General features: G+C 36.2%; 1 protein-coding gene across 13 annotated transcripts in view; it reads left to right on the top strand.

The window, feature by feature from the left end:
* Tbl1xr1 (TBL1X/Y related 1) overlaps window positions 1-26,520 on the top strand; it is a 169,060-nt gene that overhangs the window by 128,600 nt on the left and 13,940 nt on the right. For 9 of the 13 annotated variants that reach the window (XM_063227196.1, XM_063227187.1, XM_063227195.1 and 6 more), the window contains 9 exons: window positions 2,587-2,732; window positions 8,608-8,830; window positions 9,503-9,635; window positions 9,990-10,131; window positions 12,546-12,609; window positions 12,696-12,793; window positions 13,834-13,894; window positions 25,944-26,065; window positions 26,168-26,242. In XM_063227196.1, the coding sequence (XP_063083266.1) occupies window positions 8,665-8,830; window positions 9,503-9,635; window positions 9,990-10,131; window positions 12,546-12,609; window positions 12,696-12,793; window positions 13,834-13,894; window positions 25,944-26,065; window positions 26,168-26,242 (861 nt within the window). In that variant the 5' untranslated portion in view covers window positions 2,587-2,732; window positions 8,608-8,664. The remainder of the gene's footprint in view (window positions 1-2,586; window positions 2,733-8,607; window positions 8,831-9,502; window positions 9,636-9,989; window positions 10,132-12,545; window positions 12,610-12,695; window positions 12,794-13,833; window positions 13,895-25,943; window positions 26,066-26,167; window positions 26,243-26,520) is intronic. The other 4 variants (XM_063227193.1, XM_063227191.1, XM_063227190.1 and 1 more) reach the window with 1 other exon arrangement.

The following is a 26,520-nucleotide window of genomic DNA, read 5'->3' as shown; positions in this document are numbered from 1 at the left end:
AGATTTGAGACCATGATTTTAAGCTGACAGGCAGTGCTATGACTAGAAATAAAACACAGTTAAACTGTATTTATTTAAAAGGTGTGGAGGTTCTCGAGGGTTAACATTAATGAGAAGTGGCAAAACAGTGCTAATGGTACTTCAGGATTGTTTGGTTGCTATTCTGAGTACATCTGCAGTACCTTGAGATGCATGGAAAACCTGGTATTGCTTCTCTCCAGGTCTGGCAGAACGAACTCAAGACATGTATAGTGTTATGGCCAGAAATTCATAGGATATTCTTGGGCATATTACTCTGGGCTTAACCTCTGTAAGTGATTTAAATAGAGTATGTATGTAACTTTTTTTGACTTTTAAATTATACTCATGAACAGAGTATATAAAAAGTATGGATTTTACATAATTTATAAGTCTTACGTGAGCACCTAACTTTAAAAAACTCTTAATGCCGGGGGCTGGGGATTTAGCTCAGTGGCATAAGCGCCTGCCTTGCAAGCAGGCAGTCGTGAGTTCGATCCCTGGTACCGATAAAAAGGAAAAAGACAAAAAAAAAAAAAAAAAAAAAAACCTCTTAATGCCAAATGTGGCTGTTAAGGTGCCAGAATGTTTCCTGCATGTGTGCAGGAAGATCCTTAGTCGGAAGGAGAAGAGTGACGGACTCTTGGCCTAGCTGTCAGGAAGAGGGTGCTCACTCTCCACCTTAACTGTACCATGTTTTGACTTTTCAAGAGGAGGAGTAGGGGATATCTTGAAGTGATATGAAATCTTTTTTACTTAGTGGCTGGGATTTCACATCTGTTAATGCAAATTAAAGCATAATAAAATATGTGTAGAGTGTTCTTAAGTGCTCTCTTCTATCTCAGAGTGTTTACAGATCTCTGAACCACTTGGGTGTTAAACGTTTTTAAATCCTATTTATGATTTCTTACTGAGGGAGCAGTATGCAATTAAAAACAAGAGATTTCATGGATTTCATTGTTGTACCTTACGTCATTTCTCCCCATCACTGCCAGTCCTTAGTTTTACCTTTTCAGTTGTAGAGGGTTTTTTTGGTTTGGGTTGATTGGGCTTTTTTTTGTTTTTCTTTTGTTTTGTTTTGTTGTTTGTACCAGGAATTGAACTCATGATCTTGTGCTTGCCAGGCAGGCACTGTATCACTGAGCTATATCCCTGGCCCTAGTTGTAGGTTTCTTGTAGGGACTATTTACACATATCCCCCAGCCCCACTCCATTGATATTTTTCTCAGCCATCTTTGTGAGCTCAGGTTAAGATGAAACCTGTACATGTGTTCAATAGTGATCTTGCCTGTGAGCAAAATCAGAATGTTAAAATCAACATCTTAAAAGCAACAGCTTTTCGTTTCTTCCTTTCCCACTGTGGGTACAGGTAAGAAATGGTTTTATGTTCTAAAGAAGAAAGATGGAAAATCAATTTAGGTATATTTTTATTATCTATAACCAATAAAATAATTCCAAACTATATGTTATTTGTGAGCCTGAGGTACTTTATCATAGACAGTCTTAAGTGCCACAAGCTGTCTTAAGAGTTGGGAGCACGGCAAATAAAAAGACATGTTGTAGGGCTGGGGATGTAGCTCAGTGGCTCACTTATCTCGTAAGTGCAAGGTTGTGAGTTCAATCCCTGTTATATATATATCTCCCCTACGCACTACAAAACTAGGATGTAAAAGGCTGGGCAAAAGAATTGTTATGTAGATTATATCAATTTATCCAAGAATCAAGCTCATGCTCATTTACTTAAGTCTAAAAATTCCTAACATTCTGTATGACACTTGCAATTTGAATTGTTTTTAAATATAGCAATTACTGTGAGAAAGAGAATACTACCCTTGGGGGGTCTTTCAGTTTATTAAAATTTTACTTTTGAATTTGAACTAGGTTTTCATAGAAAACAAGGCCAACATACAGAGATTTTTATTATGTGAGTGTGTGGCTTTAATTATTTCAAGTTAAACAATTATTGGTGGTGGTCTAGAAATTGGAAAAAAGTTTTTCATTTACTAAAGTTTATTTAAAGTGAATTACTACTGAGTGGTGAAGAATTAGTTTCATTTTAAACAACTCACACATTCAAATGGGATTAAATTGTTAGGATATCTTTTGTTAAATTTTTCTCTTACAGTTACCTTTTGTTTCTTAATGTGAAAAAGTGCAAAATACTGAAGGCAATCATTTGTGTGCAGAAATTTAAATATGTCAAAAAACCAATGTCCTTTTATCTTGGACTCAATTATCTTGAGTGAAGCAGTTGAATCACATGATTTCCAAAGACTTTTTCAACTTAAGATTGATGTTTTTCATTGAGGAAAGTTAACTGTTACTGGAATTTTAAAGCCATGTAATCAAGTGTATGCAAGAAACTTTAAACAGAAGATTAAGAAGAAAGAAAAAAATATAAAGGCTAACATGTTTAGGTTTTCATATTCTTTAAGGACATACTTGGCTGCCATTCTAGGATTTTACATGATGGAATGTGATTTTTGAAAGGTTGTAGAGATTTATTTATATGACTTAGCATGTTTCTGCTAGGAAAATAAATCCTCCTATCTTTTCTTTTGCTTTTAGGATTTTCTCATTCAGCATTTACCTTTGGTATAGAAAGCCATATAAGTCAGTCTAACATAAATGGTGCACTTGTCCCACCTGCTGCATTGATCTCTATCATCCAGAAAGGTCTACAGTATGTAGAGGCAGAAGTTAGTATCAATGAGGTAAGGCTGGCTTGCTTTAAATATTAACCTGTACTCGTATGTGTGTGGTTAATTAGTTGTCTTATTTGCTTATTTGGTATCTGCCTTTAGCTTCACAAGATTAAAAATTAAGAGTATTAGATCACACAGGCAAGGCACATGATGACTTACAATTCCAGGCAACATTATCCGTAGTGTATGTCCCTTATTGTGTTTTTATAAGTAAACACTAGGAAGTAATTTTTCTGAATACAGCATCATGAGGCCAGATTTAGGTGTAATATTGGAAACTCAATGTTACTTGCATATACCCTAAGTTGCCAGTTTATAATTGAGTGAATCTACCTCTTAACACTATTGCCTGTCTAATATAGCTTATTTCAGGTGTTATATTTACCCTGTTAGTAAGTCTGTATTTACATGACAATACTAATGACTCACCAAACACATGCCTATCATATAGTAAATCCAAGCCCCTGACCACTTACAGGGACATTAGCTACTCTTGCTCACATCGGGCAGTACACTGTGGTACGTGCATGAAGCAAATCCTACGAGCTCCCTCATTTTGTAAACTTGATTGGAACACAACCACAGTCATTTACATATTGTCTCTATGGCCACTCATGGCAGAATTGAGTAGTTGTGACACAGACCTTCTCTGGGAAAATTGATATATGGCTTTCTGTAGAAGTAGTTTGTAAATTTCTGGTCTAACTTAAATTTACCATGTATGACCAGGATGCAGGACATGTAGAGCTTTCTCTTACTTTCATTTAAAAGATTAACATCTTTGCCTCTGGCAAGAATTTTAACTGAAACACTTGTGGTGCTTGTGTCTATGTTACAATAAGTATATAGTGTACTAAAATAGATTTCTTTCTGATTTCCTTTCTGCGACTGAAAAACTCCCAGTACTAAGTTAATTATGTCTTGATAGTCTTATACTTTGTCTTTTTTTTTTTTTTTTTTAATTTTTATTTAAGGAGAAAAGAAAAGAAAAAAAAACAGTGAAGGGTACAAGTTATACAGATTTACAGAAGAAAAAAAATGCGCAGTAGGAAATCACTAGTTAATAGATTACATATTGCCATCTTAGAAATAATTGTTCAAGTCACAGAATTAAAGTTTATAGGGTGGACATTCCAGCAATGATACTGCAAACAGTTCTGTTCAATGATCCATTAGAACTCTGTGATATCATTTTCTGTCTTATACATTTAAATATACATGCAGTTATATAGTTTAGAGCATTTTCTTTTCCTCTCTTTTGTACAGTGACTATTACACATTTTGGGTTTCATTGCTCCCACTGTTCTTATTGCTTTTTTGGAAGAGAGTAAAACCAAATGTGACATGACAGAACAGAATCGGTCAAGTCAAAAGGGTGGATATAATAGATAATATAAAAACATAATACAAGGTGATCAACAATGGTTACCCTAATGCCTCCCGCTATTTCTAATAGAATTGCCTATATCGTTAGTTGTAATACTATTGAACAAAACCGTAAAGGATAAAACCGACAAAACCAAAACATTGGAGATATTGTAGGTCTTCAAAAGTAGATAGAAGTCAACGAGAATGGGCGTTATAATGAATCTCATTATCTTCTCAGCTGATGCCTAAACTTTCGAACCTGATACTATTCAGCAAAACAGAATAGAGGAACCTCAGTCAAAAACAAGATGGTGAGAGTAATACAGGGCTTCAAATCGAGAAAATAGAAAGTCAAAGTGGGTTACTATATTATATCCTGCTATATTTTTCCCTTTAATTAAATGGATAACAATAAAAAAGTATATAATGGAGTGGAGATTGAGAAAAAGAAAAAGAGGGCATAACAGCGAAACAGGGCAGATCAAAACATAACCTTTTAAGCAGAATAGTGTTTCACCACCAGATATTTCCGACTTAAAAATAGTTACCATATTGACTCCCTCCCTGAAGTCCTTGAGTACAACTTCATATACTGTAGCATTAAGTATATCAAAACAATGTAAAACCATTTAAGAGAATGACAGCATTATAGAGTATTTGGAATTGACTAACAGAAAATGAACAATGGTCTCTGTATAATCTCCTTGTCTTTAAAAGGTTTTTGCTTATACTAACGTACATAACAAAATCCAATAAGATACAACCTGGTTAGACCATTGGAGACAGAAGAACAAAAGCTAGATGAGACTTCAAAACAAGATGGTACTGAATCAGCATTACCTATTAAGATGTCATTTTCTCAAAAATAGCTGTTCCTATCATCCAATCTTCTCTGTCTCATTTCTGTTGAGCTCTTTTTCTGTCAGTAGCTGTCAGTTTGTCTTCTTCATTTTGTTCTCTGCTCCATTCGTTGTGGCCTCCCTGCCACTATTTCTGGGTTCTTTGTATTTTTCTTTTTTTAGAATATCCTGCAATACTTTCTGTAGAGTTGAATTGGTGGTTGCAAATTCCCCCAGTTCCTCTTTATCCTGGAAGCACCTCGTTTTTCCATCAATTTCCAGGGACAGTTGTGCAGGATATCTCAATCTTGGCTGGAGATTATTATCTTTCAAAGCTTGAATTATTTCCCCCCATGCTCTTCGTGATTTGATGGTTTGTGAAGAGAAATCTGCTGTAATTCTGATGGGTGTTCCTTTGTAAGTGATCTGTTTCTTGTCTCTTACAGCTTTTAATATTCTGTTCTTGTATTGAATTTCTGGGATTTTTATTATTATATGCCTGGGTGTTTCTCTGTTAGGGTTGTAGGTAGCTGGGGTCCTGTATGCCTCATACAGCTGAGTATCTTTACCTTTTGCTAAATTAGGAAAATTCTCCTGGATTATTTCTGTGAGTAGCTTTTGTAATTCATTTGTTTGTGTCCCTACTTCTTCTTCTATGTTCTTAATCCTTAAGTGGTGGCTCCTCTTATCATCTTCTTGTCTTTGTATTATTGCTGTTTGTTTCTTTGTTATTTTTAAGAAGTTTTTCATTTCATTCTCCCATATTTCAAGTCTGCCCTCCAGTTCAGATAGTCTGTCCTTAGTTTCTTTCAAGCTGTTATGCCAGTCTTGTATAGACTTATTAATTTCTTGATAGTCCCTTTGAACCTGCTTCACATACTCAATGCTTTCTCTGTTTTCTCCATCAAGCAATTCTCCCCTCTTTTTCTGTTCTTCCATTCCACCATCTGTTTTTTCCTGGGTGGTGTTTAGCATTTCTCTAACTATTCTGCATACTTCTAGCTTCAGATCATTGATAACTTCATTCCTGAATTGGTCTATGAGGCTCTCAATATGGTGCTTAATGTATACTGGTGCGGCGTCCATTATTGCCTGTTTCTCAGGATTGGGGGCCGAGGAGCTTTTTTTGTTGCTTCCCTTCCCCATATTTTTTGTTCCTTATAAAATGCAATCTTACAAAGGAGGCCCGGCTTCCCTGCCTGTCAGCCACAGCCTGATCAAATTGCGCTGGCTAGTTGTTCCCGCCCACCGCTGCGCACCAGGGAGTCGGAGGAGGCAGCCTACGCGGAAGTCAGTCGCTCCTCCGGGCCATCGTCCGGCTCTGGGATCTGGGTTAGGCTAGTCTAGCCTAGAGAGTCCGCCAGCAGCGTCACTCAGGCCAGGCACTTTTCTCCAATCCCGTCCGAGAGGGGAATGGCGCCCAGAGAGATCTCCGCTAGAGTCAAACTGTGGTGGGGGGTCAGATTCTCACTCACCTCGCCACCAGTCAGTTTTCGTGTACACCTCTGTCCGTCCTTTTTTTTCGACTCCGTTCTCCCGTTCCCAGAGCTCGGCGCTCCCAGAGCTCGGCGCGTCTCTCCTTGCTGAGCCGCTGTGGAGATAGCCGGCCGCCGCACGGCGGGAAATCCAAACCGGTTTCCGATGGCGCGGAGTCGAGCCTCCACACCGAGATTTTTCTGTTCCTATTTTAGCGCCAGGACTGTATTCCAAGTTGGATTCTCTCAGCCCAGTTCGTTCCTGAGTCAGCAGAGCATATCTCTACTGATTCGTGTCTCCCTAGTCCGCATTATTTCTGGCCTCTGAGCCGAACCTTTCAGAGAGCCTCTGGTAGTTGCTGTTGTCTGTCCGCCATGTTCTCTGGTCTCTATACTTTGTCTTTCAAAGTATGCTTTTTAGGTTCTGCCATTGGCTAGAGGTGATCTCATTTGGGGGAAAACACGTTGTCTAAATTAAACGTAATAGGTCAACAACGTATCTCTGTGGTTTTACTTACAATTTATTTTCTCCTGTTTCTTTAATACTCTAATTGTTAATTAAGAAAGGTGTGTTGTAATTTCATAATTCAGCACACTCTATCAAGACACTGTAGAATATCAAGAGTGTAAATTCACCAACTTAAGTGAACCACCATTTACACATTCTTGGCTAATTTGAATTGATCGTATTTCTGGCTTGTTCTGTGCTTATAGCACTTTTCTATGCTCACTGGAGATTTTGTTTTTACATTAATGATGAGCTTCATAATGTCAATAAATGGAACTTTGGAAAATTTAGCAGTTTCACAACATGTAAAAGCAATAGCACTCCCGTGTTAGCTAATAGGCTTCTGAATGTATCCTCCACAGAGAAGGCTGGAGAAGGTAGCAAGGAGATGCTGTACCAGCCGCTACAGCCTAAAAACAAAGTTGGTGTCTCTTTGAACTTTAAACTTGTTCCTATGCAGCTTATTTTATTTTTGTTTATTCAAATAAACAGGAGGGGTTTTCCATGGGGGGGGAAATAAAAAGCGATAGTTGCCTTGTGATGGTACTTCTCAAACATAACTGTAGGTAAGACTCATATACGCAGCTTGATGAACACTGGTTCCTGAGCCTCCCTTCAGATTCCATAGGTTTGAACCCTTCACACTTGTGCTAGAGATGAAACACAGGGGTGGTTGCTAGGCAAGTGATACACCACTGAGCTGCACCCAGTTCCTTAATCTGCATTATAATTCACAAGGGGCAGCCTTGCTGCTGGTTCCGGGTTCATACTTGGAATGGCACTGACATGCCATTCAGTAGCGCACATGCAGTACTATCACACGCAGCTACTATCTGTGTATCAAATCTTTAAACCTTATTTACTAATGTCATTTCATCGTTAGTGAAACAAGATGATTATAATGGCACAATAATTAAAGTGTATTTCTTCTTTTAATAATTTAATCAAATCTCTAGAAAATTTGAGTCCAGCAAAACTTTTGTAAAAGTTTCGGTATTTCAAAGAAATACAGCACCTTCTTGGTGTCCTTGAAGATTATTTCCATGAGCCCCACAAAAACCATTTTCTGCTAATGCTTATTTATTTGAAATAACATAATGTTTGTATGTGTTACACACATCCTTCCTTGCAGTTGAAATTATCACTAAATTACTCATAATACATAGTGTGATATAAATGCTATGCAAGTAATTGTTATTATGTATCATTTGTGAGATAATGACAAGAAAAAAGTGTACAGAGGGTTTTTTTCCCCTTCAAATATTTTTAATCTGCAGTTACTTGAATTTATAGATTCATACAGAGAGCAAACTATATTTATGATGCAGGGACAGACTTCTTGTTCTATTCCCTGGCCTATTTCTCTTGAGTTGTGTTTTTTGCCTGACAGAATTTCAAAACTAATAAATTTTATCATGTGGTGAGTCTGTGTGTTATCCTCTTGTTTTTAACAGTGACCTTTCAGCTATATGCGTGCAGCATTTAACCACATGAACTAAGTGAAGGGCAAAGTTTAAATAGCCATTTATAGTTAAATAGTCTGTTAGTTTCCTCCTTTTTCTCCTTTTATGAATTTAGAAAGTTAACTACAAACAGCTTTTTTGAAATGAAGATTTTCACTTCTGCTGTTCACTGAATTCAAGTAACCCTAAATGCTGTCTTTGATTTGTCTTCCTATGATTTTCCAAATCCAGGATGGTACCTTGTTTGATGGTCGACCCATAGAGTCTTTGTCCCTGATAGATGCCGTAATGCCTGATGTAGTACAGACGAGACAGCAAGCTTACCGAGATAAGCTTGCACAGCAACAGGCGGCAGCTGCTGCAGCTGCTGCAGCTGCAACCAACCAACAGGGATCTGCAAAAAATGGAGAAAATACAGCAAATGGAGAGGAGAATGGAGCACACACCATAGCAAGTGAGCTAAGAATTTTTAAAAGCCCCCTTTTAGGAGAATTTTTGCTTTGCTGAAGCATCCTATCTTCAAGCTGAAATAACTTCATTTGCACTAAGTTTTTTTCCTAACTTGTATTACACGGTTCCAGATTTTTATTCCTAAAGCTGCAGAAAGCTAGATTTACTTTATTAACTATTTCATTTAAAAATACTTAGCCCTTTTCTATTTTTAAATGAATTTTTGTATCTGTGCTTTATCTCCAAATAAAATTCAAAACATTTATTATTAGCAAATACGGTAGAGCTCTGATGTTGAGATAGAAGGTGACTGTAATGTAATATGAATGATACCAGCAGCCCCTACTGGCAGAAACTCAGAATAGTATCGCTGCACATCAAATTTAATTCAAACCATTTTATCACTTTGCTCATGTGTAGGTCTAACCTTTTGAAGCCCTTCTCTTCCTAACCCTCACCCCTGTATCCCTTTGATGTGTACGTCTAAAGATAATACACTCATACTTCAGTTTAGAATTTATTTTCCATGTGATACTATGTAGTCATGTTCATATTATCCTGTTAGTGGTCTTTTAAAGTTATATTATGTATTATAAAGGAAAATTAATTGCCAAGGTCTCTGCTCTTGTTACAGTATTACCTAACTGGAGTTTCTCACTTGTTTTTCATGATGTAGATAATCATACTGATATGATGGAAGTAGATGGGGATGTTGAAATCCCTCCTAATAAAGCAGTTGTGTTACGGGGCCATGAATCTGAAGTTTTTATCTGTGCCTGGAACCCTGTTAGTGATCTCTTGGCATCGGGGTATGTTTCTCAAAGTGATTCTAATGTGGCTTTTTAAAATAGTTTGCTGAACTGTTATACATTCTGTTAACATATTATTTCTATTTCTCTGGAGTTTGTGTTGTTTTCTTGTGTTATGTTGCCTCAGGAGATCTTTACTCCTTCATGAAATAGTTTTAGAACTTTCAATTAAACCTATACTTGAAGAATGTTTTGAGTGTCCCAAAATGCAAAATGGGGGAAAATATTAGAAATGGAAATCCCTGCTAGTTTATTTTCTGTTTACCTTTTTAGTGATGATACAAATGTGTTGCTTTGAGTTTTGAGATACTTGAGAGTGTGATGAAGATTCAAAATGTATTGCATACTTTGTAGGTCAGGAGACTCAACAGCAAGAATATGGAATCTTAGTGAAAATAGCACGAGTGGTTCCACACAGCTAGTACTTAGACATTGCATACGAGAAGGAGGACAAGATGTTCCAAGCAACAAGGATGTAACATCCCTAGATTGGAATGTGAGTATCATTCTGCTGTCCACTAGTATATGTGGTTCCTTGGAGCTAAAACTGATAGTGGGACTTTCCTATTCTGAGTTTTTTAGATTTCACTAATAACAAACCAAGAGTCTCCATCTCCAAATGTGATGTTAAAAGCCAGGGCTGATCCTAGAGTAATCACACTTAGTGTTTCAGATTCCAGCCTTTGGGTTATCTAGCAGTATAACCTTGGTATAATTATTACTTAACCATTCAATGTTTTATTTTCCCTATGTGTAAAATGGAAATATGGAAGTGGTACCTATGTAAATGAGGCAGTAGGTAGAAAATGTCAGCATAATAATAGGTAACATACTAAAACCTTAACAGTCCTTTCTTGGGGGTTATGAGATACATGTAAAATTTTCTCATTTTGCTGGTTATGTCATGAACTACCCAAAGTTCATTGCCAACTACTCTTTAGAGATTATTAATTAGCTTGCATCCAAGATTTATTGTAGCAATAAGAATCTGCCTATCAAAAATTTGATATTATTGGTATATCTTGACCATTTTAATTTCAAATACACCTCATACTTGTACAGCCCCTCCCACTCCCCACTCCCCCATGCCAAAAACCTCTTAGACTGTTTAATCATTGCAAAGAATACCGAGGGTCATGTGTCTTTTCCTCAGCAAAGGAACTTGCTGTCCTTTGCTGGCCAACAACTTTTTTGTTTCAAGTCTTACTCTGAGGAATGAAATCAGTCTTTTAAGATGATTATTCTAGATGAGGTTCTTAGTTCATTTGAGATCCTTCCAGAATTCATAGCAGGATCTTTATACTTCCAAAATTTCCAGTAATGCATTTGTCCTTCCTGTCAAAGTACATACTGGCAATTATATTATTATTATTTTGGTTGTAAGATTAGGACTGAGAATTAGCTTCTTATTATGGACACTTGTTTCTTAGGTCAAAAGACCCTAGAGTTTTTTTACACTGATTGTCTCAGTGACTATATTTAATGAAATTTATAGTTTACATTACAAATGATAGTTAATTAAAGATCATTGGTTTGTTGAGTTTGGTGATTCACAATTGCAAATTACAGTTTTGAACAGTGGGGTTTTCAGAAATGTATTATTCAATTGTGAACTTGAATGTCTTACCGAAAGGGGAAAGCCTTATCCTTAATTAATGGTTCTTTTTTTTTATTATTGAGGTAAGGCCCCATGAGATGTCTCTTTAAAGTATTTTTTTGTTAGTTGAGTGGCTCATGAATGAAAACTTTGAAACTAGTTTAAAGGAAACGACATTGCATAGATTCTGAAAATAAGAACTTGATTTTGGTTTCAACAAACTCCATTTTAGACAGAATTATAAGGGATTTTCTGTATCCCAAGCAGGGCTTTGTCCTGTAGTCCTTGCCTGTATAGCTGAATGGCTTATGAGGTTGGAAGTAGGTGATCTTATTTTGAATGCCCTTATCAGAAGCATTAAGAAGGCACAAAGTGAAGCAGGGTTTACCTACCCCAGCAGCAGTCTATTTAAGATGTTGTTCTGTAATGTACTTGTTACAGTAAGGCATAGGAAGGAAATAGTTTAGACGAATTTATATGGAATTTTCCTCATGGTAAAATCATTAACTACAGGCTGCCTGTCCTCTTTTTTTTGGCCCTTCTTTTTGTTGCTCCTTTTATTGGTAAATGTGACATAGTTGGGAAGTCCTCAGTGTTGAAGAATCTGTTGATCTGAAATAGTATTGCTTGAAATATACACACTTTGTCTAGACAGTAAAGGATTTAGAAGAAAGGCCTTGACAGCCAGAGGCTTAGCTCAGTGGCACAAGCATCTGCCTGGCAAGCGCTAAGTCTTGACTTCAATCCCTGCTTACTCCTCCCCACCACAAAAAAAACCACACACACAAAATAAGAAGGGCCATATCACAAGATCCAGCTATATTTAAATGTTTTAGAAGGATTTTTCTTTTATTAAATCATTTTAAAATTATGATATTAATAGCCTTCCCAGTCCACTACCTGTGTCCATCCTTAGGTGTATCTCTGAGGATAGAAGGCTGCTGGACATGCTGGAGAATTTTATTATTTTTTTATATCTTTTTTTTTTTTTATTGGTACCGGGGATCGAACTCGCGACTGCCTGCTTGTAAGGTAGGCGCTTATGCCACTGAGCTAAATCCCCAGCCCCGAGAATTTTATTATTGATGGTGCCCACAGAGCAAGTACTATCATTGTTGGGTAAGAAGCTTCCCCAAAACACCACCTTTTTTTCAGCAGTGTAGGTCTTTCCTAGCGTTTATAGGTAAAAGAGGTAGGTTTTGAAGTGAAGAAAATGTGGTCTACTGTGCTTTGGGATTTAAACATGAAGTATTTAAATAATAATTAAATGGGATTTTTGTGTATTGTAATGAAAAAACTGTGTTTTTCAACAGAGTGAAGGCACACTTCTAGCAACTGGTTCGTATGATGGATTTGCCAGAATATGGACTAAAGATGGTAAATGAAGCATTTTCCTTTTTACTTTGTGGTTGATCTGATTTTTAAAGTTTGAAGAAATTTGTAAGTCTCTCTTTGAATTTCAGGTAATCTTGCTAGCACCTTAGGGCAGCATAAAGGCCCTATATTTGCATTAAAATGGAATAAGAAAGGAAATTTCATCCTAAGTGCTGGAGTAGATAAGGTAAATGGACATTATTCTAAGTTCTGTAAAGGTTCATGTATTACAGAGTGTAATTGAAAGTAAATTTTTTTCCTTTCCTAGCAATCATGTAAACAGAACATTAACATTTGAGAATTTCACATACAAATTTATGATCATAATAGAATGCTTTCTGTCTATCTGCTCATTCAGGAATGTGCTCACTTGATCTTTCATGTTTGTGAACTATGCTGAAATGTCATATTCCTGTATTTTTTGATTCCCTACTTTTCACAAGAATGAATCTGGCTCTGGAATGACTCCTTGGAAAATCTTTGAGCCAGTTTGTTGGTAGAATCCATAGTAATTAATTGAAACTAAGAAATGCAGGAATACACTAGCTTTTATCACCTAAGCAGTCTGAGAATATAGTAAAAATAGAGTTTTGTCCCCTCTACAACAGTCTTCCAAAATAATTAAGGGTGTATGATTTTTTTTAATGTAGGGAAAGTTATGCTAATAATTGACTGTGCTATGAGGGAAATGGAGAGAAAACTGGTTCAAACTTTATATTCATTAAGTACAAAAAGTAAGAAAAATGAAGGTTGGGGACGGAGACACAAAAGCCCTGATAATAGTCACTGCCGTGAATCATCAGTTAGGTTCCTGTTTCAAGTATTGTCAGCTGCCTGTGTCTGGTGTAAGCTTTACTCAGTATTAAGAACTAGCTAAATTCACAGTCAATCAAATGTTTGTCACCTTATAACAAAATACCTACAGAGTCTTAATATTAAATGCATAAGTTCAGTAAAGTTTGTGCGACAATCTAATATAAACATTTTGTTGTCGGTTAATTATTGTTATTTGAAGTAAAATAACTGAAAAATCATTAGGGAAAAATTGAACTGTGTCATAATTTCCTCCAAAAATGGAGTATAGCTTGTACAGTTTGCAATAAAATAAATGTTTAAAGTTATTTCTACTCTGACTTACATACTGCTTTAATGAATTTAGACACCCAATTTATGATAAACTCCATTTTACTTCACAGCAACTTACTATTCTTTTCCTTTTAATCTCAGACTACAATTATTTGGGATGCACATACTGGTGAAGCCAAGCAACAGTTTCCTTTTCATTCAGGTAAATCTTTACAGTTTACACAAAACTGGAGCTTTTCTGTTTTTCTAATTAAACCTTTAGAAGCATACATAGCTCACATAAAATCTTGAAATACCAAACCTTGGTCTTATTAGTATTGCTTTCAGGATTTGATATTCCATGCCATTCACATTGTTGTTTGTCAGAGGTGTTCTCTTTAAAGTGTATGATACTGAAAGCATTTTCAGCCTGGCACAATTAAAAATGCTATTAAAGGTGGTATTATTTAATGGAAAGAACACAGATGTTCGAATTAGATCTGGCATCAACGATTCCATTTTATTTAAGCTTGAAGACTGAACAAGTCACTTAACCTTTCTGGGGCTCATTTTTTAAAATCTGTAATTGAAGGATAAACCTATTTGTGAGGGCAGTAAAAGTAAATGACATGTATGAAAAAATTGTATAAACTCTTACAAAATTAGATATTGCCATTTTTTTCAGATGGGTATGTCATTCCTCCTATGTCCATAAAGTAGAAAACAGGCTTTCCCAGTGTTACTGGAATTTTGTATCTCAGATGAATTTCTCTTTTAAGAAGTACCAGTACCCCTTCCACAGCCAGGTTCCAGTGCACACAGCTTGCAAAGAGGCAACCAAGTTATTACCCTCACTCATTTCCAGCCTTATCTTTGTGTCTGTTTTGAGTTTCCTGACTGCAGTAACCAAATGCTGGTAACTGTAATAAAATGCCTACACGTAGATTTTTGTTTGTTTTTTAGACAGTATCTCATTAAGTTACCCAGGCCAGGTAAGAATTTGTGATCCTCCTGACTCAACTTTCCAGTGTGCTAAGGCAATACTGTGTACCTGTAAAAATAGACCAGTAGTTTTAGTACTACAAGTTTAGGTTGCTTCTTTCAGGGTAATCTTGTGGTTAGAAACAGTTTTGGTTTGAAAACTGAGTAACGTCGGTTATTTGCAAGTCCCTGATAAACCTGGTTATTTGCGGATCTTCGGTGACATCGTTTTACAAAGAGACTGTGGCACATCACCTTTAAATAATACTGGCTTGCCACATCAGAGACTTTGGTTTTTCAGCCTTTGTCATTTAGTGTTGCTAAATAAGCCAGATATTAGAATGTAGCAAAACTTAAGTTTGCAAACATTATATTCTAAAACATTGATTATAACATACCATCTTAGTAAACATTTATTCCTCAGGTTTTGCTTGCCTATTTTATTTCCTTTTTACCTTCTCTTCCATTCCACCACCAGATAGAATTTTAATTCTGACTATTCCTTCTACAGGTTTCTATTATATTCCTAGGAGTGATACAAAGTTGCAAAAAATGTTTTATACATATGTGTAACCACCTTACTAGCTATTATGTAATGAGTATCACTGCATTATAGATGGTCCTTGTTGTGTCCTGACTAGAACCTGACTGAATTTCCATGTACACCATTGAAATTCCTACCACATTAAAGAATTACATCTTCAAAAATTTCCACCTGTCCCTTTGCAATATCATACCCCCTGGTGACCACTACATAGTTTATATTGTACAAATGGAATCACTGTGCATACTTCAGACTGAGCTCTGGCTGCTCTCACTTTGCATGATTTTAAAATCTTTCATGTTGTAATAAATAGGAATGCTACATTTCTTTTATTACTGATAACAGTCTTTTATGGGGCTGTACCACAATTTATTTATTTACCTACTTTTGCTATTGAAATAAATTTGTGTTGCTTCTAGTTTGGGACAATTACAGATACAGTTGTTAAAAACATTCATACCCAAAGTCCTTACCAAGGCATGTATTTTAATTTCTTTTGTGCAGATTACTGCTAGAATAGCTATATCATTTGGTAGATGTACAGTTTACTAAGAAACTGCCAAACTGTTTTCAACATGGTTTGCTTTCTCACCAGCAGAGGATATTCCAGCCCTTCTGTCATCTTTCTAGTAGTTGGTGTATGTTCATTCTTCACTGTAGGCCTCTGTGATAATCTGATTTTAATTTGTATTGTCTACTGACCCATGATAATGAGTATCTTTTCATATACTTATATGCCGTGTATGTATCTTTTTGTTGAAGTACTTGCTTAGGATCTGTTATTTGATTGGATTATTTTCCTACTGGTGAATGTTTACAAATCATATATCCTGGATACAAGTTCTTTATCAGGTATACTTTGGAAATATTTTGTTCCAGTCTGTGGCTGATACTTATTTTTCTTGTGTCCATCAAAGACCTGAAGTTCTTAATTTTGATGAATTCCATAATTTATTAATTTGCTGTTTAATATATTGTGCTTTGAGCATGAATCTAATTTGTTCTTTTTCTATTTTCTTGAAGTGGACACATGTTCATTTTTTTTTAGTACTTCCTAATATGATGTTCAATACTATAAATTTATATTTAATTACTATTTAATGAAGTATTTACATTTTTTTATTAATTTAAGACTTGATTTTTAAAAAATTTGGAGAGGGGCTTCAGTGTTTATTTTACGTGGTTTCTGAGTATCTGGGGAATTTTCTGAAGGTCTTTTTGATACTGATTTCTAATTTAACTCCTGTTTTTCTTATTTTATTTTTTATTTTATTTTCTATTTTGAAGAGAATAAAACCAAGTGAGACCTAACAAAATGGAATCAGTCAAAACAAAAGAATAGTATCAGACTTGATACTATCAAGCAAAACATTTTTAAAAAACAGTCAAAACAAGACAGTGAAAGTAATACAGGGCTTCAAATTAATAGGAAATCAGAAATGGTTACCATAGTGTATCCTATCTTTGGAATATCCATCCATGCCATCAAAACTAATATAAGTAGACAAACTGGAACAGAATAATAACCAAACTAAACAGCGATAAAAACAATATGGGTTTCAAATCAAGATTAACAATAACCACTGCCTTCCCTTTGTGTGTGTGTGTGTGTGTGTGTGTGTTTCTTTTTTACCGGTACCAGGGATCGAACTCACAACTGCCTGCTTACAAGGCAGGCGCTTATGCCGCTGAGCTAAATCCCCAGCCCCAAATGCCTTCCCTTTTTAGAGAATCTTTTTAGGGAATCTTTTTAGACAATTCCTCTCCTTTCACTTTTCCAGGGTGCATTGTGTATTTTGCATCCCACTAACTCCTTTAGTTTTTAGATTAGGGAGGCAACCCACTATTCACCCAAGTGGTTCAAAACCTTTTTAACCCTGAACTTGATCTCAAGTTGGTATCCATTTACCTACAAGAGCCTCAAGGTTTTCCTTCCTTGCAGCTAAGTAGTTCTCCATTGTATAAAAGTGTTATGTCTTTCCAACCAATCTGCAGCTGATGGGTGAGCTACTCCCACTTTTTTCTGGTTCCCTGTCACAGAGAGCATTGTTTTTTCATCTTTGACTTTTATTCTCTAAACCCTCTTTCCGGTTAATTATATTTCTTAAGAGCATCTTGATGGACCCTGTCTCCTGATCCACTCTGTCTGTGTTTCTCTTTATTAGCGTATCGAGGCCATCTATATTAGTGATTATGGCCAACATTCTCTGCCTCATCTCTGCCATGCTATTTTTCTGCCACTGGTTGCCTACTTTTCCCCTTCATTCCACTGTCTGCCCCGTTCAGTGAGCCCCCTCTGTCGCTGTTCCTGAAACCATGGTCTTTTTTTCCTCTCTCTCTCTAGAATGTCTTTAAGTATTTTTTGTAGGGTTGGTTTGGTGGTTCTGAACTCCCTTAGTTCCTCTTTGTCATGGGAGCATCTTGCTTCTCTATTAATTTTTAGAGATAGTTTTGTAGGTTACATCAGTCTGGGTTGGAGGTTATTTTATTTATTTATTTTTTAAATTTTTTTGGCCTTTTTCATTTTTTATCGGTACCAGGGATCAAAATCACGACACGACTGCCTGCTTGCAAGGCAGACGCTTATGCCGCTGAGCTAAATCTCCAGCCCCAGAGGTTATTTTCTTTCAGAATTTAGAATACCTTACTCTAAGCTCTTCCTGATTTGATGGTTTGTGTTAAGAAGTCTGTTGTGATTCTGATGGGTTTTCTTTTATAGGTGATCTGTTTCTTTTCTCTGACAGCTTTTAATATTCTGTTCTTGTGTTGAATTTCTGGGATCTTGATTATTATATGTCTGAGTGTAGATCTATTTTTGTTGTAGCTGACTGGAATTCTGTATCCTCATTTATCTGAATTTCATTTCCTTTTCCTATGCTTGGGAAGTTTTCTTTATTTCTGTAAATAGCGTTTGTGTTTCATTTGTGTTTACTCCTGCTTCTTCCCTCACAGTTTTTATTCTTAAGTTATAGATCCTCATATCTTCTAGCCTATGTATTGTTACATTCTGCTTCCTTGTTAGTTTTAAGAGATCTTTCCTTTCACAATAGCAAGCTGCAAACCTGTCTTTAGTTTCTTTCAGTTTTGCCAGCTTTCAATGTAGTTTTTAATTTCTTGGTAATCTCCTTGAATCTGTTTCATGTATTCTAAAATATTTTTATATTGTTCTTTGAAGGTTTCCCTCTGTGCTCCTTCATTCTTTCATCTGTGTTTTCTTGAGAGGTGCTTAGCATTTCTTTTATTATGTTTCTTATATCTTCCTTTACTTGTAACAGTATTTCTGTTCTAAGTTCTTTTATAGCTTCATGGAGTTGTTTCTTTATTTCAGTTGCTATTACTTTAGAAACTTCAGGTGTGCAACTCCCGATCTCTTCTGTGTTTATCTCTCCTGGGCCAGCACTGCTTGGGTTGGAGGCCAGAGACTGCCTTTTGCTTCTTCCTCTTGTCATGTTCCTGTTTTCTTCCAAACAAGTGGGTAGTACAGGGGCCCCTGGCACTTCCTGTATTGTTTATAATCACTCTGAAGCGTGCTGGCCAGGAATTTCTGCTCTTCAATCTGCTGATGACTGCTGGAGTATAAGCAGGGGCGGGGCGGGGCAGGGTAGGGCCGGCCAGGCCAGGCCAGGCTGGGGCCTCCCTCTGGAGCTTGACCACAGGGAGTCTTCACCACTGTAGTGTTTAGTGTGCATTGCGCTGGTTGGCTGTGGTAGGTTAGGGATAGCTTTAGGGAAACCTCAACCTTGGCTATTGGACCGAGCACAGGGGTGGGACTCAGTCCAAGCAATTAAATCTGACTGAAGCCACTGCAGTTCTGGCTCTGAGCTTGTCCTGCCCAATTCCAAAATGTCCCAGTCAGTTGCCCACTCGCATGGGAGGACTGAGACCCCACACACACACACACTTAACTTGCAGCCAGCAGTTCTCCAGTCTCCTGTTCCCCTCCACCACCACATCTCCATCTCCCAATTGAGGCCTCCAGGCTTGACAGCCACCTGCTTTCACTGCAACCATATGTCTCCAGGTTCCAACAGCGCGTCTCACAGCTACCGCCTTCTGTTTTAAGTTTTTCTTTTTCTTTTTTCTTTCTTGCTTTTTTTTTTTTTTTTTAAATTTTCTCTGTGGGCTTCAGTTCTCACTTCAGTTTCTTCCTGTGTCGAGGGGACCCATTTCTTTCCTTCTGGTCTTCTCCAGAATGCTATATTGCAGCATCTGGGCTGTTTCTCTCTCAGAGAGGCTGTTTACTTTGCTGCTTTACGGTTCTGCCATCTTCCCAGAATCTAACTCCTTTATTTCTTTTTTTTTTTTTTTTCCTATCGGTACCGGGGATCGAACTCACGACCGCCTGCTTACAAGGCAGGTGCTTATGCTGCTGAGCTAAATCTCCAGCCCCTAACTCCTTTATTTCTATAGCTATCATTTAGACCACTGTGTTTGATAGTGTTCAGATCTTCTATAGCCTTGCAGATTTTTTGGTCTGTTCATTCCGTCAGTTTTTGTAAGACAGACACTGAAATCCTCAGTATTTATTCATATGTATGTATGTGTGTATTTATGTATTTTTGGCTTGTCAGGGAGGCACTGTGCTGCTGACCTACATCCCCCCACTTTTTTTGTCCCCAGTTTTGGAAACAGTAATTTGTTTCCTTTGAAATTGTGTCAAGTTTTGCTTCATATATTACTTTGAACTAGTACTGTGAGATACATGAACATTTAGAAGTATTTTGCATTGATTCTTATTATCATATTAAGAACTTTTTTCCTCCTGTTAATAGTCTCTGCTTTGAAATCAACTTTCTCAGGTACTAATATAAAGCCATTCCAGCCTTTTGATTAGAATTTATATATTTCTATTATTTTATTTTTAGTCTGTTGATATCTTTACTTGTAAAATATAGACAGCATAGAATTGAGTTTTGTTTTTTCATTCAGCCTCACCTTTTTCTTTATAATATTTAGAATTATATTTAATATGATTAATGACAAGGATACTTCAATTTCTTATATTTATGTTTATTTCTTCTGTTTTTCATTTTTGCTCCTGTTAGGACTAAATAAATTTTATGTTTTCTTTTTTTTCTCCTTTGGACTATTCAACTCTTATTTTAGCAGTTACATTAGCATTTATGATATATACTTTAATTACCTCTACTTTGAAGTAACATTTGAAATGGGATATGTGATAGAATAATCTTATTTCATACTTAAGGCACCATTTCCAACATTCTTAATGTTTTGTGTGGGTAAATAATTCTGTTTCAATATTCATTTTCTTTTGCTTGAAATACGATGTTTCTTCCACTGCAAGAGTGTTGAGTTTTTTCAACTTTTGTAGTTCTGTAAAAGTCTTCATTTCACCTTTGTTTTTGAAAGACAGTTTTGCTGGTTATAGAATTTGGGTTAATAGTTTTTTTTCTTCAGAACATTAAATACATTGCTCTACTCTTCTCATTTGCTTTACTCTCAGTTTGAAATCTGCTGCTGTTTCTTTGTTACTGTATAAATAATTTGTCTTTTTTCCCTCTGTTTTTAAGATTTTCTTCTGGAAACTGATTTGAAACAATTTGAGTATGTTATTCCTTGGTACCATTTTTGTTGCTCATCATTAAAATTTCATGAGTTTGAGTATATTGGCTCAAAATTTTCTTCAAATTTGGAAAAACTTTGACCATTTTAAAATATTTTTTCCATCCCTCCTCCAACACGTACTTTTTAAATCCACAATTTACTTACATCACACAAATACAAAGCTGTTTCACATTGCCCTCCAGCCTACTGAAATTCTGTCTGTTCCCTGTCCTGTAACCCCTAGGCTTTCTTTTATGGCTTTTGGTTTCGGGTGAGTTTTGAGCTGTCTTGAGGTTCCCATGTTTTCTTTAATGTAACATCTAATCTAATGTTTGTTCCATCTAGTGCATCTTCATTTCACCTGTTACAGTTTTTAATCTCTACAAGTTTAACAAATTTCATGTCTTTCCTTAACTTTTTAAACCTGTATATAATTGCAAGGGTTTTTTTTTGTTTTGTTTTAACTAATTTTAACATTTGTGTCTGTTTTAGATCATTTTCAGTGACTAGATTCTTCATTTTTTATGTCATTGCATGCCAAGTTTGTTTATTTTTTTAGTGGTAGTAGTGATCCACCTCGGGGGTACTCTACCACTGACTTATATCACTAGTCCTTTTTTACTTTTGAGAATTTCTTGCTAAGTTATCTAGGGCTAGCCCTGAGCTTAGAATCCTTGCCGTAGTCTCCCAAGTTGCTGAGAGTATAGACTTGTGCCGCTGTTCCTGGCACCTGGTTACTTTTGGCTGGATGTAAGACACTGTGAATCTTTGTCTTGTCAGTCCTTGGATGTTTTTGTATCCTTTTTTTTTTTTTTTTTCTTTTTTCCAAACTCACGACCGCCTGCTTGCAAGGCAGGTGTTTATGCAGCTGAACTAAATCCCCAGCCCCAATGTTTTTGTATTCTTGTACATGTGTGTGAAAATTACTCTGCCACAGTTAACATTAGTTGGAAATGATTTGATCTTTTTGGGTCTTACAAGATTTGTTAAAGTAGCACTGAAACTATTCTCCATAAGGCTTATTTTCCCACTACAGTCATAAAAACCTGATGTGTACTCTTAACTAGTGATTCACAAATTGTGAGGCTTTTCTAGATTAGTTTAAGGATATAGACACTATTCTCAGCCTTGAGTAGTAGACATTTTTTCTTCTTTTTTGTAGGTCTTCACTGATCTCAGCTAGTTTATTCACATACTTGTGTTTCTTAGCTGAATATGAATACCTGAGAAGGACCTACTGCATATTTTTAGATTTCTCTGTCTGCATAGCTTTCTCCCTGTTAATACTGGGTCCTGTGAGTCCTGCCTGGGCTCAGCTTTGTCTCAGCTCAGGCACTCCATTGATCTCTCCCTAAGCAGATTCCTCTTATTTGTGCTAAGACCCGATCGTTTTTTCCTTCCTCAGAGTTTGTTGCTGTTTTGGGCAGGAGGGCAGTCTGGCACCTGTTACTCCATTTTGGCCAAATTGTTAGTGAGTACACGTTGCTAGTGGATATATAAAGTAGTTTAGCTGCTTGGAAAACAGTGTGACCCGTTCTCAGCTAAACTTCAGAATTTCCATGTGATACAGCAGTTCTCTTAGGTATGTACTCAAAAACCAGGGACTTCAGCAGATACTTGTACATTGCTGTTCAGGACAATATTATCCAGTTGAAGTATTACTCAGAATTGTCAGTTACTAAAGTACTGGAGAAACAATATTGTCTGCAAGAATTGATCAAACATTTGGTTTGTTTAGGTAAAAATACATTACAATAAAAGACACATTTCCATTAATCCCTTTTAGAACAGTTCCTCTTGCTTTGGACATAATGTCATCATTCTTTACTTTCTGAAGCAGTTTTGAAACTTTCTTTTGTGAGTGTTCTTATGGGATATAACCACAAATACAGTGCATGCTGCTGCCACCAGCCAGTGCAAAAGCCGCTTGTAAAAATGTTATGGTGTGTCTACATCCACCTTACTTACTAGATCCAGCACAGTGTAACTCCTGACTCTTCCTCAAAGTCAAAAATAACTGTGAAAAGTAAGCACTTTGAATCATTTGAGAATATCCGGGCACTTGTGGCAGTGCTGCTAAGCACACTCAGGAAAGAGGATTTTCAAAGTTGCTTCAAAATGTAACAGGAACAAGGGGATAAAGGTATTCAAGTGGAGTATTACGAAGGCAGAGGTAATGGCAAATGTGTCTTTCACTATAAGAAATTTTTAAATTTAAACATTCATCTTTTTGGTCTTATCCTGTTTATCATAGAATTTTGGTCATATAAAAGAAGTCCTTGTAGTATGCTAAGCATCAGTGACCTTGAAGACTTTGTAGTAAGTGAAGGCAGACGTAATGGGCAAATAACATGATTCCTCATATATGGTGCATTCATAGTAGCAGAGACGGAATAATACATGAAAACTTTGAGGAGCTGGTAAAAGAAGGGAATGGAAAGTTAAAGATTATTGAGTGACTGTTAAGACCAGGGGTGGTGAATGTATGGCTGCGTGTCACAGTGAGCTCTTTGTAACACTGAAGGCTCCAAAAGGTTTGCCAGTACTGGTTTACAGTGATAGGAAAAATTTTACCAATACAGCGGTAGTTGCACAGAACTATATACCAGTGAGGTGCACACTTACAAACAATCAAATTGACAAATTTTGTGTTATGGTTTGACCTAGAATTTAAAGTTAATAGAAAAATATTTCAAAACTGAATTTTATACTTTAAATGGTGAATTATATTTCAGTATTTTTTAAATCTGTAATGTGCTCTTTTCCTCTTGTAGAGAATTTTTTGTAAATATTATGGAGACTTTCATGGGTTAGTAACAAATCAACATGAGAGAAACAAATTTAAATTTTAGCTCTAGGATTTAAAAAAAATTGCAACCCTGGGAAAATGAATTAACTTTTTTACCATTCATTCATTCATTTTTCATTAGTATGTGTGTATAGGATGGAGTGTTTATACTCCTTTGGTAAGTTGTTTCCTGTACATTAGCACATCTTAATTCCTTTTTTCATCTCCTTTCTCTTAGCTTCTTTTATCATGTAAAAATGAGACCATAGGGCATGTTGGTGCACGCCTGTAATCCCAGCATTTGGGAGACTGAGGCAGGAGGATCAGCTGAGAGTTAGAGGCCAGCCTGGGCTACACAGTTGAGTCCAAGGTTAACCCAGACTACACAGCAAGACCCTGTCTTAAAGGGGGGGAAAAAAAACCATAATAGTAAATCAACTTCTTTCTTCTTGGGTACATTTTGTGTTACAAATACATTCCTAAAGAATTCATAGTCGATTATTTCATTTTAGAAATAAGTTCAAAGTAAGGGTGAGGGGTGTGGGTTCTTAGATGGTATCGGGTTGTAACCATTGTGATTGACTGATTGATGTTTTGAGTTTTGTTTTGCTTTGTTTCGTTTCATTTTGTTGAGATGGTTTACCTGGCAGTTTAGGCTGGCCATGAACTCAAGGCAGTTCTTCTGCTTCAGCATCCATGAGCGGGCCATCACTCCTGGCAGCTACTATACTGTATCAGCCAGGCATATCACAGACGCAGTACAACTCAGGTTGCAACAATTCCCAGCACTCAGAATCTTTTTCCTGTTTATGCAGTTTTTTTTTTGGTTTCCTAATGGTATTGTTTTAATGGCACTTTTAATTTTCTAGTCTCCTCACTCATACTTTGCAGACTGCTTAGAATTTTGACACATGATTTTTTTATACATAGCATTTTATTACATATTTTACTGTCCTCTAAATTATTTCTAGCCATCACCTGCATTTCTCAATTATTTATTAAACATTTTAAGTTGTTTTAAAATGCTATTTTATGTATTGATATTTAAATGCCTAGTGATTCATTTTGGGGACCCCCATAGCAATAGAACATAGTGCAGTGTGTTCTCTCCTTAGATTCTTGTCCCTTGAAGTTTTCTAGGTAACATGAATGTCATGCAAAAATTTTTAAAATGCCTGTAATCCCAAAGGAGTAGCTTTGTTTTCCTTCCCTCAGCCACAAGCCTAGATTTCCTTTATTAAATGCTTTGTGTTGCAAATAATGAGAAATATATAACCTTGTTTTTCTCTTGGTCTGTTTTTTCTCCTAAATCAGGCTGACAAACTCTACAGTCAGAAGAAAATAACAGTTCAACTTGATGAGCCCCAGGCTCTGTGTTGAAACTGGTCACCTCTGCCCTTAGAGTACAGATGTAGCCTTAGACATATGTAACCTGATGAGCTTGCTGGGCTTCGAGAAAACTTCATTGTAGACACTAAAATTTACATTATGTAGTTTTCATTTTATGATCTCTTCTTTTGATGTGCTTTCTCACCACTGTCCTCACTAATATGTAGAAACCATTCTTGGCTCATGTGCCAAAAGTTTGCTTTAAATCCAGTGTTCTTTGTATATAGTACTCTTATTGCTTAACTCAATTACTTGCTGTCACTCCTAAATATTGCTAGTTATAGGAAGCTTTGTACCTTGCCATAGGAAAAGCTGAAAGGAAAATTATTTAATCATATCAAAATGAAAATCAGAACTATTAAATGCCAGACAACTTTTGGACTTTTGAGGTTTTAAATTCAGTGATTTTTTAAGAAGCATTTGAGTTTTGAGAGATATTTGATAATTGCTTAAAAATATATTTGCAGATTTTATGTAGTGTTCAATTTATCACTTGAATTAACTTTTACAATTTGTGAAGTTATTCTGCTCACATCATCTCACTTGATCTTTACAACATCTCTGTATGCTTAGAACTGGCATTTACTATTTTTTAGATGAGGAATTACCACGAAAGGTTAAGTGACTTGCTTGGCTCAGAAACTAGGCAATAGTAGAATCAAGGATTTTTGTCTATTGGTCACTCAGGGAATTTTAGAAATAAAAATAGTATCAAATGAACTATCAGTATACAAAAGAGAATGCAAAAGCCAGTGCTAATAATTTATAGATTATTAAGCCAGGGTAACTTCATTTTAGCATGTGTCTCACATAGAGATAATTTAACTGAAATCTATTAATGTTTGTAATATTTATATAGCATTGATTTAATATTTACTTTGTAACTTAAAGTGTGTAGAGTCCTTCAGTGCTGTCAGCATACTATTCAGCCATAGTTCAAATCTCAAGGTCCTAAATCTCAGTGTGTGTATGATAAGTACAGACTGAACCTTTGTTCCTTTCCAGCACCAGCACTGGATGTTGACTGGCAGAGCAACAACACCTTTGCTTCTTGTAGTACAGATATGTGCATTCACGTCTGCAAATTAGGACAAGACAGACCTATTAAAACATTCCAGGGACATACAGTAAGAAACCCTTTTTTTCTTCGTAACAGTTTTGAAATAAGTATGTTTAATAGCCAAAAAGCAACCTGAAATGAAAATGTGAATATTTATGGTTATTTTTAGAATGAAGTAAATGCTATCAAATGGGACCCAACTGGCAATCTCCTGGCCTCTTGTTCTGATGACATGACTTTGAAGGTAATTTTGGTAGTGGGAAAAATGGGTTGGGTGTGGCTATTCTTGCCATTTTAAGACCATTTTTCTCTAGTAAATGTTTAAAGCTTTTTAATGCTTAATCACTGAATTTTTACATTTTATGTATTTTTTCTGAAATGCATGAAAATACTTGAATACAGTAAATAATTTCTATTAAAGAGTTGCTGTGTGGTGTGAGTTTTCCAGAGAAATAGAGTCTGGAGGAGAGATGGAGGGAGCAGTTGATCCAAAACAGACTTTTACAGAGAACTGGTTTGTGT

Source organism: Cavia porcellus, unplaced genomic scaffold, assembly GCF_034190915.1.
Source record: "Cavia porcellus strain 051 isolate PalLab524CR breed Dunkin Hartley unplaced genomic scaffold, mCavPor4.1 scaffold_17, whole genome shotgun sequence".
Classification (NCBI taxonomy): Eukaryota; Metazoa; Chordata; class Mammalia; order Rodentia; family Caviidae; genus Cavia; species Cavia porcellus.
Note: the sequence above shows the minus strand (reverse complement) of the source record. Positions and strands in the feature narration are given on the sequence as shown.